The 12,142-nt window shown below is 58.4% G+C and overlaps 1 protein-coding gene across 2 annotated transcripts in view; it reads right to left on the bottom strand.

Annotated features, from left to right (window-relative positions):
- Positions 1 to 6,875: 6,875 nt before the first annotated feature.
- NCKAP5L (NCK associated protein 5 like) overlaps positions 6,876 to 12,142 on the bottom strand; it is a 30,845-nt gene continuing 25,578 nt past the window's right edge. Inside the window, exons 8-13 of one of the 2 annotated variants that reach the window (XM_055127401.1) lie at positions 9,435 to 12,037; positions 8,797 to 9,019; positions 8,642 to 8,723; positions 8,103 to 8,411; positions 7,878 to 8,020; positions 6,876 to 7,695 (exon numbers count right to left, since the gene is read on the bottom strand). In XM_055127401.1, the coding sequence (XP_054983376.1) occupies positions 7,483 to 7,695; positions 7,878 to 8,020; positions 8,103 to 8,411; positions 8,642 to 8,723; positions 8,797 to 9,019; positions 9,435 to 12,037 (3,573 nt within the window). In that variant the 3' untranslated portion in view covers positions 6,876 to 7,482. The remainder of the gene's footprint in view (positions 7,696 to 7,877; positions 8,021 to 8,102; positions 8,412 to 8,641; positions 8,724 to 8,796; positions 9,020 to 9,434; positions 12,038 to 12,142) is intronic. The other variant, XM_004601809.2, reaches the window with a different exon arrangement.

The following is a 12,142-nucleotide window of genomic DNA, read 5'->3' as shown; positions in this document are numbered from 1 at the left end:
AGAATATTTAACTCTGCTCCATTAGTCTGTGGGTCTGTTTCTAACCCAATACCATGCTGGGTTTTTTTTTTTTTTTGGCTTTTTGGGTCACACCCAGCGATGCTCAGGGGTTACTCCTGGCTTTGCACTCAGGAATTGCTCCTGGCAGTGCTTGGGGGACCATATGGGATGCCGGGGATCGAACCCAGGTCGGCCATGTGCAAGGCAAACACCCTACCCGCTGTGCTATCGCTCCGGCCCCCACCATGCTGTTTTAATTACTACTACTTTGTAGGACAGTTTGAAGTTGGGAAAGGTGATGCCATCCATCTTCTTTTTCCCAAGGATTGCTTTAGCTATTTGTGGGGGTTTATTGTTCCATATGAATTTCAGGAGTGTTTTTTTTTTTTTTGTACAGGAGAAAAATCTCCAATCTCATCAAAAAATGGGGAGAAGAAATGAACAGAAGGGGGCTGGAGTGATAGCACAGCAGGTAGGGCATTTGCCTTGCACGCGGCCCACCCGGGTTCAAATCCCAACATTCCATATGGTCCCCTGAGCACTGCCAGGGCTGATTCCTGAGTGCATGAGCCAGGAGTGACCTCGGTGCATTGCTGAGTGTGACCCAAAAAGCAAAAAAAAAAAAAAAAAAAAAAAGGAAATGAACATGTAGGGAGCCATTTTACAAGCCCGGTTCTTATCCTCTAGTCAAGTGGAGGCTTACTTGGGATTTCTGTAACAAGGTCACCACTGCTGACCTTAGTGATCTTATCAGTTGGCCATTCCTCTCACTAACCAACGCCCATGCCTGATCTGCCCAACGCCCATGCCTGATCTGCATTTTACTATTGTTCCTATGGGGGTCCAAGCATGCATACCGCCCCCTCCCACCAAGAGGTATAAGTATTGTAACTGCTGTGAATAAACTCTCTCTCTCTCTCCTCCTCCTTCTGGCTCTGCGTCTGTTCATTCGGTTACGTCCCCTCCTTAGCCCCACGAGGGGTCCTCCCTGCGGGACAGGATGGGACCCCACATGAACAGAAGCTTCTTCAAAAAAGAAATACAAATGGCCAAAAGACACATGATAAAATGCTCCATATCACCAACATCAGGAAGATGCAAGTCAAAACAACAATGAGATATCATCTCATATCACAGAGACTGGCACACATTCAAAAAGCAAAAGCAACCAGTGTTGGCGTGGATGTGGGGGAAAAAGGGACACTCTGTCACTGTTGGTGGGAATGTTGACTGGTCCAGTCTTCTTGGAAAACAATATGGGCATTTCTTCAAAAACTAGAAATTGGGCTTCCATATGACCCCACAATACCACTTCTGGGAATATACCCCAAGGGTGCGAAAAAGCACAGTAGAAATGACATCTGCACCTGTATGTTCATTACAGCACTGTACACAATAGCCAGAATCTGAAAATAACTCGTGTGCCTGAGAACAGATGACTGGTTAAAGAAATGTACAATTGAAACTCAACATGAAAGCTTTGTAACTGTTATCTCAAGGTGATTCAAATAAAAAAAAAATCCCAATCCTTGAGCACTTTCTTTGGGAAGAGATAAAAAGCCGACTTTTGTACCTTCGAGGTGAGTGCATCACAGCCTGATGGTGCTGATCCCAAAACTGGTCAGACCCCAATACCTTGGGACCAAGTTTCCTGATAAATTAAAAGGCCAAAAGTTAGGTATGTGGGAGTTATGTCCACAAACCATCTCCAGCCTAGCTATACAAACTCATTTATTGGTCTTGCTTCAGAGACCCATAAATAAATCTCAAAAGAGATCAAAAGCAGGCCATTTAAGTGCATTAACGGCTGTGATTCAGATACGCACAAATGAATCTCTGAAGAGAGTAGCATGCCGCAGAGATATTTCCCCACTCTGCTCCAGGGCGGATTTCACCGGGGCACCTCAGAGGGAAGCAGGAGGGACCCACCTGCCCCAAATGAACCCCAGCATCCGCAAACCTCCAGAACCCAATTGCCGCCACGCTAATGGCCGACCGTCACAGGCTTGTCCTGAGCCCCCACACGTGTGGATGAACGTGCTAAGAAAAGCAGGTATGCGGGACCAGTGACTGAAAACTCCAGCTTCACAGAGTCAGAGATGGGCAACTTCCCCTCATCTCTCCTCCCGGTTCCCTGGCAGTCATGCCCAAGAACCGAACCATTTTTTTTTTTTGTAATTGAATCACTGTGAGATACAAAGTTTTCATGTTTGAGTTTCATACATACAATGATTGAACAGCCATCCCTCCACCAGTGCACATTTTCCACCACCAATGTCCCCAGTATCTGCACCCCCATCCCAACCCTCCCGCTGCCTCTGTGGCAGACAATTTCCTCTGGGCGCCATTTAAGCACATTAACGGCCATGATCCGGAGACTCGCAAATGAATCTTGGAAGAGAGCAGCACACCGCAGAGATGCCTTCAGACCCCACTTATTAAAAAAATTTTAGGATTCCAGGAGTGCTTGGCTGCTTTCATGACAGCATAACATCTCATACTATTCATGACAATCAATACAAAATAAATTATTTAGCATCTGCCTATGGGGCAGACCTCCCTGGTTGGTGGTGGAAAAATTTGAAATAATGACGGTGTAACGGTGGTGGGATTGGTGTCGAAATTTTGAACGTAAACAATTACTGTGAACAACTATGAAAATAAAATTTAAAAATTAAAAAAAAAAAAGCTGACGTCTGAGACTAATAACACTCCACCAGAACAGCCGGTCTTAAGGCTTACCAGCTGCTCAAACCTTTCACTTTTTTGTGAAGAACCCTGCACCCTCGCTGGAACATGCACGTAAACCAGGCCTCTGAGAGTCCGCAGCTTGAGTCAGCTGCTCCTGCCTGTCCCAGGCTCTAGCGGCAGCTGGAAGGGTCAGTGACGCCTCTGAATTCAGGAGGGGTTAGCCCTGGGAGATGGTATTTGTCTACAAAAGCTACATGCTGTGCCAAACTTGCAGGGACTCTGCAAGTAGTCTAACTTCCTAGGAAGTCTTCTGCTTGAACACTTCAGCTACATCTCACGGGGTGCAGCATCCTGCCACGCCTCCCCCACGCTGCTGACGGCAAGCTCCGAGACGCTGGCCTCGCAGTCACTCACTGCTCTCATTTATAGGCGGACTTGAAGGAGCCAGTGGGATCTTCAAACCTAAGAATTCTAAACTGTCCAATCCCGAGCTGAGGTATTGCTTTCGGTCTTGCTAAAAGCACCGTCTTTGGAAGTCATGCCTTCACTCCGCACAGGATGGCCACAGGCAGACCTGAGGGCCTCTGCTTCAGAATGAGCAGCTACTGTTAGTCTTTGAAAGTCGTAGACTCAAGAAAGCCATATGCAGTGAAAGGATTCTGTGAGGTACTGTTGGCAGGTAGGGGACTGCGAATTCTGAAAGCACCATCAAGAGGCAGACAGCACCTGAGACCCAGTGCAAGGGACTCCCTGAGTTAGGAAGCCTCACTTATCCACTCCCACACTCCCAGTCAGAGAAGGCGCCCCCTGGCGTCTGTGTCCAAACAAATGCTGAGGCCGCGCTCTGTCACACTGACTGGGCGAGGCGGCCAGCAGCAAGATGAACTTCTTCCTCTTGACTGGAACAGGAATTCTCCTCTTCCCTTTGCCCCAGCACAGGCCCAGGAGGAGGACTCGATACCTGAAGCTCTGGGGCTGATGCTCGGAGAGTTGACCTCTGACCTCGAAAGCTGGGACATCCCCTGATCCTTCCTGAGGGCAATTTCGTTCCCATTCTTAATGTCACTGCAAACTAGTCAAACTCCCCAGAGGTTCCCCCGCCGAGAGTTTACCTTCTCAGTTCGACTTCTGGGGCTAGAACAAAATGTGATCCTTAGGCACAAGTTGTGTAAGTTGTGCTTTGAGGGTGGGGTGCCTCCAAGTGGTGTTCAGAGGCCTGGGGACCCCTCCCGTGATTATAGGCCAACCGGGTGAGAAGTTTAATGCAAGGATGCGAGGCTGCTCAGATCCTGTGGTGCCAGGGGCCACCAGCGTCACCCCAGCAGTGTTTGGTAGCTGTCTAGGACTGCACCTGGCCGTGCTCGGGGACCATGTGGTGCTGGGGATGGAACTGGGATCATCCATAAGCGAGCCAGTGTCTGAAGCCCTTTTCTATCTGTCTGGTGCTCCAAAGTTATGCTTGATAATTTCATCTGTTAGACTTGTACTCCCATTGTTCATCGATTTGCTCGAGTGGGCACCAGTAACATCTCCATTGTGAGACTTGTTACTGATGAACAATGGGATGACAGTGCTACAGACTTGCACTAACACTTCTGTGGAGGTTGGAACTCAGTTACACAATAACACTGAGCAAGCAGTTTCTTTCTTTCTTTTTTTTTTTTTAAGTAAATAGATTTTATTTAAAGGTTTCTGAGGGAAGGAGGAAGGGATAAGTGGGAAAGAAAAAACAGTAGGAGTAACACGCTCAAGAGAGAACGCGGGCTTCTCCAAGGGTGGAGGAAGTTCTACACACATCCTAGCACTGGACACGAAAGCATGAAAGTACTTGAAAGTACTTCTCAAGGGGGGAGATGCGGGCAACACATATGCTCGGGCACCACATGTGCTCGGCCACGAGGGCACAAGCAGCACATAGGCTCAGGCAGCATATGCGCGCAGCAGTTTCATTTTGAAAAGTGCTGCCTGGGGCCAGGACAGGGCTCAAGGGGCAAACGAAACATGTGCTTAGCATGTTCCAGATCTGAGTATGTTCTTCAATCCCAGCACCACATACTCCTCCCTACCCCCCAGATGGCCCCCAACCACCACCGAAGAAGGATGGGGGTAGCCCCAGGCCTCAAAGCACTGGTACCTGATCCCCCCACCCCAGGTCAAAAAAAAAAAAGGTGGGTGCTGGAGTGATAGTACAGCAGGGAGGGCATCTGCCTTGCACATGGCTAGCCCAGGTTCAATCCCTGGCGCCCCAGATGGTCCCCTGAGCACTGCCAGGAGTGATTTCTGAGCATCGCCAAGAAGTGAGTGTTTGATTTGTTTTTCCCTTCTTCCCTCTCCCCCGTTATGTTGTGATGAGGGGCAACCTGGCATGGCGCTGTTGCGGGTTGCTGACTGCTGGTGTGTGTGCACACCGTTTGTCTGTTTAGTTGCGGTGCTTGCCGGGGGCCACAGCTTTAGTTGTGGTGTTGGCGAGCAACAGGCTGCAGTGCACTCGGGCAGACGTGGCTCAAGGTGCCTGAGCTCAGATGGAAGGTGGGCAGGCACAGCGGGGCGGGAGGGCACCAAGGCTCAAGCTCACGGCCTCACCCCTGCCCGTAAGGCACGATATTTAGGGACTGGGGCTGCAAAGTGTACCCTAAAGCCTGGGGAACCGTCCTGCTCACAGCACTCACAATAATCTGCCTGGTTTACACTAGATTGTCAGAGGAGGAACAAGAATGACGAGTTTAACAGCTGGGAACCTGAAGCAATGGCTGTGACCGTCACAGAGAATAAGAAAATCAACAAAAGTCCGGAGACCACATAAAGCAGAGGCTCTCATATTTACTTGGCCTACTGTCTGCTTTGCAGAAAGAAGAAAAGAACCCCCGGAAATCTCCCTTCTTTAGGCCAGGCACTTAACCAGGTGGCCCCATGCAACACAAACTACTCCCTGCCGTACTGTTTCTCCAGCCGAGTCTTCCAGGCGCAGCCAGGCCCTCTCCACCCATGTCTCCCACTGTCCCAGCACTGCCAGGGATGGCATTGCCCACCCTGGGAAACGATGAGGACAGATCAATCAAAATTGAAAACTTCAGAGCACCAACAGGAAATGGCACCAACGTCTTAAATTCTAATCAGTTCTTCAGGCTGAGTCTGAGTGAACGGGACAGGAGACAGCAGGCTCAGAATGGAGTCACTTGTGCTAGGCCCCAGGTCATGGAGCCAAACTTAACTTCTAAGAAGTCTCAGTTCCAACCCCTCCCAGGAGTGATAACTTAAGCCAATAAGCATGTTTTCCTGCTCCGCCCTGGGCTGGGCCCTCTGGCCTTCCCTTAAGTGATGGTAATTTAGCCAGAAACTACCAGTTTCTTTTGCTAACAACTCCTTGGGCCCAGCCTCTTTGTGCTATGAAACAAACAAAACCCTACTGTTTTTGTACAACTCCTAAGAGTAGCTTTCTGCTTCCTGGGCAAGATGCTGCCTGATTCACAAATCATTTAAAGTCTTATATTTTGGGCCACACTTAGGTGCTCTGGGGCCATTCCCAGCCCTGTGCTCAGGAGTCACCCCGGCAGAGCTGAGATGGAACTAGACTGTACTATTTCTCTGGCCTCTTCATGCAAGGCTGGCACTCTGCCCACTGGGCTATCTCTAAGGCCCTTCAAGAATCACTAAAGTCACCTTCAGTTCTCGAGATGTTTTGCCTTTTTTCTTTTTTTTTGGCCACACCTGGCTGTTCTCAGGAGTTAGTCCTGGAGGGCTCAAGGAGGCATCTATGGTGCCAGGCACTTAACAGGTGGCCCCATGCAACCCAAACACCCTCCCTGCCATACTGTTTCTCCAGCCAAGGTTTACTCTTAACAGAAAAAAGCCCAAGAATTACGAGAGATGAGAAGTGGCAACAGGGGAGCCAACTGTGCTTTATGCGCGGTCGGCCTGTAGCGGCTGCTGGAGCTCTGCGTGCATACCCCACTGCAGCCCACCCCTCACGTGGGGCCGGTGCAGACCCTCGTGACAAGGGCTGGGGCAGGGCAATTGCTCTATCCTGGCACCGTTCCCGACTGAAGAGGCCCTGCCTGAGGAGGTCCTCAGACTCTACCTTCGAGGATGACCGGGGCAGTAGACCGCCTCCGTCCCTTATGTGATGCTCATGCAGCTTCTGCCCTCCCCCCTGCCCCCCCCCACACCACACAGAACAAACTGAGTCGGGAGGCGAGGGCGGGCCTCTACATTTTATTGGGGATACAGCAGAAGCAGAGGCAGGAAGCAGAGAAGCCGTGTTTAACGACAGATAAATTAACCGCAGTGCGGGGCTGGGGTGGGTGGAGATCGGGCCAGGCGCTTTAATATAAAAAATCAAAAGGACAGACAAACAACCCCCAGAGACCTGGGGTGGGAGGGGCAGCACCATCCAGACAGAAGGGGGACCAGGGCACACGGAGAAGGCAACTTGGCCCCTCTCCCCAAAACTCCAGCACGGGGCCTCTGGACTGGCCCTGCGGGGTCGGGGACGAGAGCAGGTGGGCGCAGAGATGGCGTGGCTGTACGCAGGACGCCCAGCACCTCAAGATGGCTCGGCCTGAAGGAGGCTGGGCGCTGGGCCCCGGGGAAGAGCCTGGCCCTGGGGAGAAGGGGCCGAGGGTGGGCCCGTCCCTGAGCTGAGACCTGTGACCTCCACAGCAGCCGCCCCGAGCAGGGGCGGGACCCCCTCGCCCTCACATCCACCTGCCTTCGTGGTCCCTTCAGTTGGGGCCCGAGAGCTGCTCCAGCCTGCGGTGCCCCACGCGAGAGGGTGGTGGCGGGGCACAGCCTCTAGCCCTGACTCCCACAGGACGAGAGCGAGTCGTAGAGCGAGTCACTGAGTGACTCTGAGGTCTCCAGCCCTGGGGGCCCCCCGCTGGCCACTCTGCCTTCCTCGCCCACATCAGATGTGCTGGGGGTGCGGCTGCCCCCAAACACCGGGCCCGGAGGCGTGGGGGCGGGGCGGCTGGACTCCATGCTCCGCTTCCGGTCCACGGGCAAGGCCTGCGAAAGGGGGGGATGCTGGGGAGGACGGTCCCCACCTGGGGCCGCGGAGGATGAGGTGGGCAGGGTGGTCTCCCATGGCTCTGGGAAGCGGCGGGCTGTCCCCCCACTGCCCCCGGGCAGGGCTACACGACTATACCTACCCTCCCAGTCCTTCTTCCATTCCCTGTGGCTATGCTCACCATGGGGGTCCTGGGCAGTCCCTCCAGTTGTCGGGGTGGGCAAAGGAAAGGGTCGGAGGACCCCCCCGCTGCCCTTGCATTGGGGAAGGTCCAGTTCTTGGCCAGCTGCACAGGTGGCGGCGGGCCCGGCTCTTCACAGGGATCTGTCCGGGGAGAGGCGGAAGGTGGGCAGAGGGCGGGGCGCGGGTGCCGCCGGGGACGACCCCCGCTTGCGGTGGCACTCACCGTGAGGGCAGGCCTGGTGTCCGTGGTGGCCCGGGGCGCCGGCGAGCAGCACGGGGAAGGCGGGCACGCTGGGGTGCCGCCCGCTCACCAGCAGCTCCTCGAGGCCCGGCACCTCGCGTTCCAGTGTGTGCGCGCGGCGGGGGACTTTGGTGAGGGGTGGGGGCCGGGAGGGGGGCACCCCAGGCGGGGGATCCAGACGTGGTGGTTTGGACTTGGGGAGATTCTTGCTGGGCGTCCCGCCGCCTCCATGGTCTGGGGGCGGGAAGGTCCCGATGCCACTGTCCAGGGTTCGAGTCAGGGATCCACAGGCTGGGAGGGCAGGGATGCAGGGAGCTGCAGGCAGGCTCCACCCCCACCCCGTGCCCTCCCAGGCCTGGGGAGGGGGAGGCAGAGCAAGTGCTGCTGCCAGGCCAGGGGTGCTATTCCCGGGCAATCCTGGTGCCCACCTGGGGTTTGGCATCAAGATGGCTCTGAGGACAAGGCACCCGGGTGATGCTGGGGGACAAAGGGGCACCCCGCCCTCGGGCCCACCTGCTGACCTGTGAAGTGTGAAGTGGGCACTGGCTCGGCCAGGCTGTCCTCTGAGGGCACCTCCTCCCGCCTGCCCGGCTCGCTGCTTGGCTGTGAGGCCAAAGGAGACTCAGTCCCTTCCTGGGCACCGTGGCCCCTGCCACCGCCCCCACCCCGCACCTACCTTGCCAGGAGGTTTCCCACAGCCCTGAAGCGGGCCCACCAGGCCATTTCGGGGCCCACAGGCCGGCCAGGGGCTCTTGGGGTCAGAGGACACCGGCTGGAAATCTCCATAGTCAGCCTTGGGCTCTCGCCAGCTCTTGGGTGGCAGCTCCTTGCCATCCACCCTAGGGGGCAGCGGTGCAGACGGGGGTGAGGGAGGCCTGCCTCCTCCCAGGGTGCTGGGCCTAGGGAGGGACACCTCTCCTTGGCGCCTGCCCACCAGCCCTCCTGCCGCAGGGGCCTGGGGAACCGCGGGGGCCGAAGTGACCGGTCAGCCCCACGCTGCCCAGATGGAGCAACCCTGAGACGGGACGGCTCCTTGACCCAGCCATAGTGCCCATCACTGAGTCTAGGGCAGGAAGGAAGAGGTGGCTTCGCCTAATGTAGCACCCGGACTGTGTGGACACAGGGGCTGCCCCAGCGGATGCGGGGACAGTCCAGGGAAATGCCCTCAGTAACTTCTCAACAGAAACTGGGTCATGGCAAATCTGACATCAGATGGGGTCGAGGGGAGCTGGGGGCCCACACAGGTCCTGGGAGCTACCGACTGGACTCTGGGCGGTCCGGTTCCAGGTGTGCCCAGAGGTCTGTGCCCCTCACCTGTTGAGCAGCTGCTGCATGAAGGTGTCGGCACCCTGGTACATGCCGGCCAGCTGGCCCTGCACCTGGCCCTGCGCGGTCCCGGGAGCTCCGGGCCGCGGCCGCGCCCGGCTGCTCAGGTAGGCCTTCTCCTCCTCCAGCGCCCGGCGCAGGTCTTCCGCCTTCGCCATCAGCTTAGAGATGTTGAGGCTTTCGGCCTCCAGCTTCCGGGCTTCCGTCTTGCCCTCCTTCCGGAGCGGGGAGCCCCCGCTGGCCCCTTCCTTGCTCTTGGTGGTCTCGGTGCGGCGGTTCAGCGCGGGCAGTTTGCTCTTCTTCAGGCCAAACCAGCTGGCGATGCTGCTGGCGTTGCGGTGCTTGGGCTCGGGACCCGGCGCCCTGTCCTGGCCCTGGAGCCGCAGCACGTTCTCCTCTATGCCCTTCATCACCTTCTCCTCAATGGCCGAGTGGGGGGTGCGCCCCTCAGGGCCCTGGCTCGGGTCAGCAGGGCCCGGGGCTGGGGAGGTGGGCTGGGCCGTGGGACTGCCACCGTCTGCCCAGGGTGGCCCCTTGCCCTTGTCAGGCCTAGGGGCGTCCTTGGTGGTGGCTGGAGAGGCCACAGGCCGGGGGGCCACCTTGGTGGGCGACTTAGACGGCAGCTTCGTGGGGCTGCCGTGGGGACTCTTGCTGGGCTTGCCCGTGCTGGGGGCAGAGGTTGGCACTTTGGCAGGGATGCGGGGTACCTGGGGGCACAGGGCCCCTGCCAGCCGGCTCTTGGCCAGCTCGACTTTGGTGAGGCAGCTCCTTGGGGAGATGGGCTCCAGGTCCACGCGAGCCCCCATGGAGTGGGAGGAATAGACTCGGGCCCCAGCCTCTGCCAGGAGCCCCAGTTCCTGCTGCTTCAGGCTGTTCGTGCCTAAGGCCACCGTCCCCCGCAGCGACCCCTTGGCTTCTGGCTGCTCGGGGGGGCGGGGGGTGGGGGCCACAGCATCCCCAGCGCTCTCCCCTGACCTCCCCGGCCCCCGGCCCTTCTCGGAGCCAGGCCTGGCGGGTACCCCATTCTTCTCTGGGCCTTGGGGCCCCTCGGGGCCAGTCTTCAGCTTCCCCAGCACCGTCAGTCTGTCCTGCAGGGGCGTGAGGCCAGTGTTCGTGGGCCGCCGCCCCGCCCCCTGGCTGGGCTTCTTGGAGGAGCTGCCCGGGGTCCTGCGGCCAGGGTGGGGTGACTCCGAGCCTGCCTTGTCCAAGTTCTTGTCCTGGGTACCCCCATAGGGGCAAGATTCTGGGAGGCAAGGGCTAGGGGGGACCCCAGGGCTTCTGAGGACCTCAGGAGTCTGGGGCACGTCCAGAGTGAGTGGTGGGTAGGCGGCCACCTGTAGCGGGGATGGAGGCGGCTCTGGGGAAGGCCCCCTAAAAGTGCTCCGGGAAAGGTCCAGGATGTTCTCATAGCAGGCAGGCACGCTGCCAGAGGGCCCCGGGGACAGCGCTGTGGACAAGGCCGGCGGGGGAGGTCTGAGCAGGCCGGGTTCGGGCGATGTGGCACAGGGTGGGGGGCTGCCCGGCAGGCCCTGGGGTCCCTCTGGGGACAGCTCTCCCCCGCCCAGGCCTCTGCGTGCCAGCAGAGGGGAGGGGCTGCCGTCGGAGCCACTATTCCGACAGGGGATTCGGGAATTCCGGGGCAGCTGGGGGCTGAGCTGCGGGCCGCCTGGGCTGGGGAGCTTTTCCGAAGCTGGAGGCAACTTTAGGAATTTGAGACCTCTGGCTGGGGAGGGCAGGAGGGGCCCCTGGCCTTCTGCAGGAGAAGGGGGGCCGATTTGGAGCTTGCTTTTCACCTGAGATGAGGAGTGGGGGTGGCCGGGCCGCGAGCTGAGGGGGGCGTCACCCGCACCCATGAACATGCTGAGGAAGGGGAGGGGCCCCGGGCCCTCTGAGGTAGCACCAAAGCCCGGCCTGTGGGCCTCTGCGGCACCCCCCGCCCAAGGTGACTTGGGGAGGCCTTTGGACTTGGACAGAGGGTGGGGGCCCTGGTCTGGGGAGGATGGCCGTCTGGGGCCCGCGGCCCCCGCCAGGAAGGCCTGCAGGTAGGACTCCGTGTCCTCGAGCACCTGGCCCAGGTTCAGCTGCTTGCGGGCCAGGGCCCCGAGCAGAGTTTCGGGGCTAGGGGCCTCGTTGGGGTCCCCGGCCTCGTCAGAAGAAGAGGAGGAGCTGCTGCCCGCGGCACAGGGGGGCCCACAGCCAGCACCCGGGGCCGGCGGGACGCCCCTGCCAGGGCTCCAGGGCCTCGAAGTCCCCTCGTCCTCGCCCACGCCCCCCAGGAGGCGCTCCCAGGGCAGCAGGCCCCCCAGGCCCCCAGCGCCCAGGAGCAGGTAGGGGGCCCAGGGGGCCGGCTCCGGTTGGGGTGGGCCACACAGCTCCCCGTTGATGGGCTCTGGGGAGCCGGGAGCCTCCCCTGGAGGCCGCCAGGGTGGGGTGGGCGAGCACAGAAGCAGCGGGTCCGTCTCCTCCAGGGCCCGCAGCACCTCCAAGATCTGCGCCTTCTTCCGCAGGAACGGGGAGAGGGCGTCCAGCGCCGGCGGTGGGGCGGGCGGCGGGCCGGGGCCTCCTGCCCGCAGCTGCTGCTCCCAGCACACCTCGGGGAAGAAGGTGCGGGAGAACTAAGCCGAGGGACCCCGGGTGTGAGGGGAATGGCACGGCCCAGGACGGGAAGGCTCCGTGTCCCCCAGGACCACTGAACG

This window comes from Sorex araneus, chromosome 2, assembly GCF_027595985.1.
Source record: "Sorex araneus isolate mSorAra2 chromosome 2, mSorAra2.pri, whole genome shotgun sequence".
Taxonomy (NCBI): Eukaryota; Metazoa; Chordata; class Mammalia; order Eulipotyphla; family Soricidae; genus Sorex; species Sorex araneus.
This window is presented reverse-complemented; position numbering and strand designations above follow the sequence as displayed.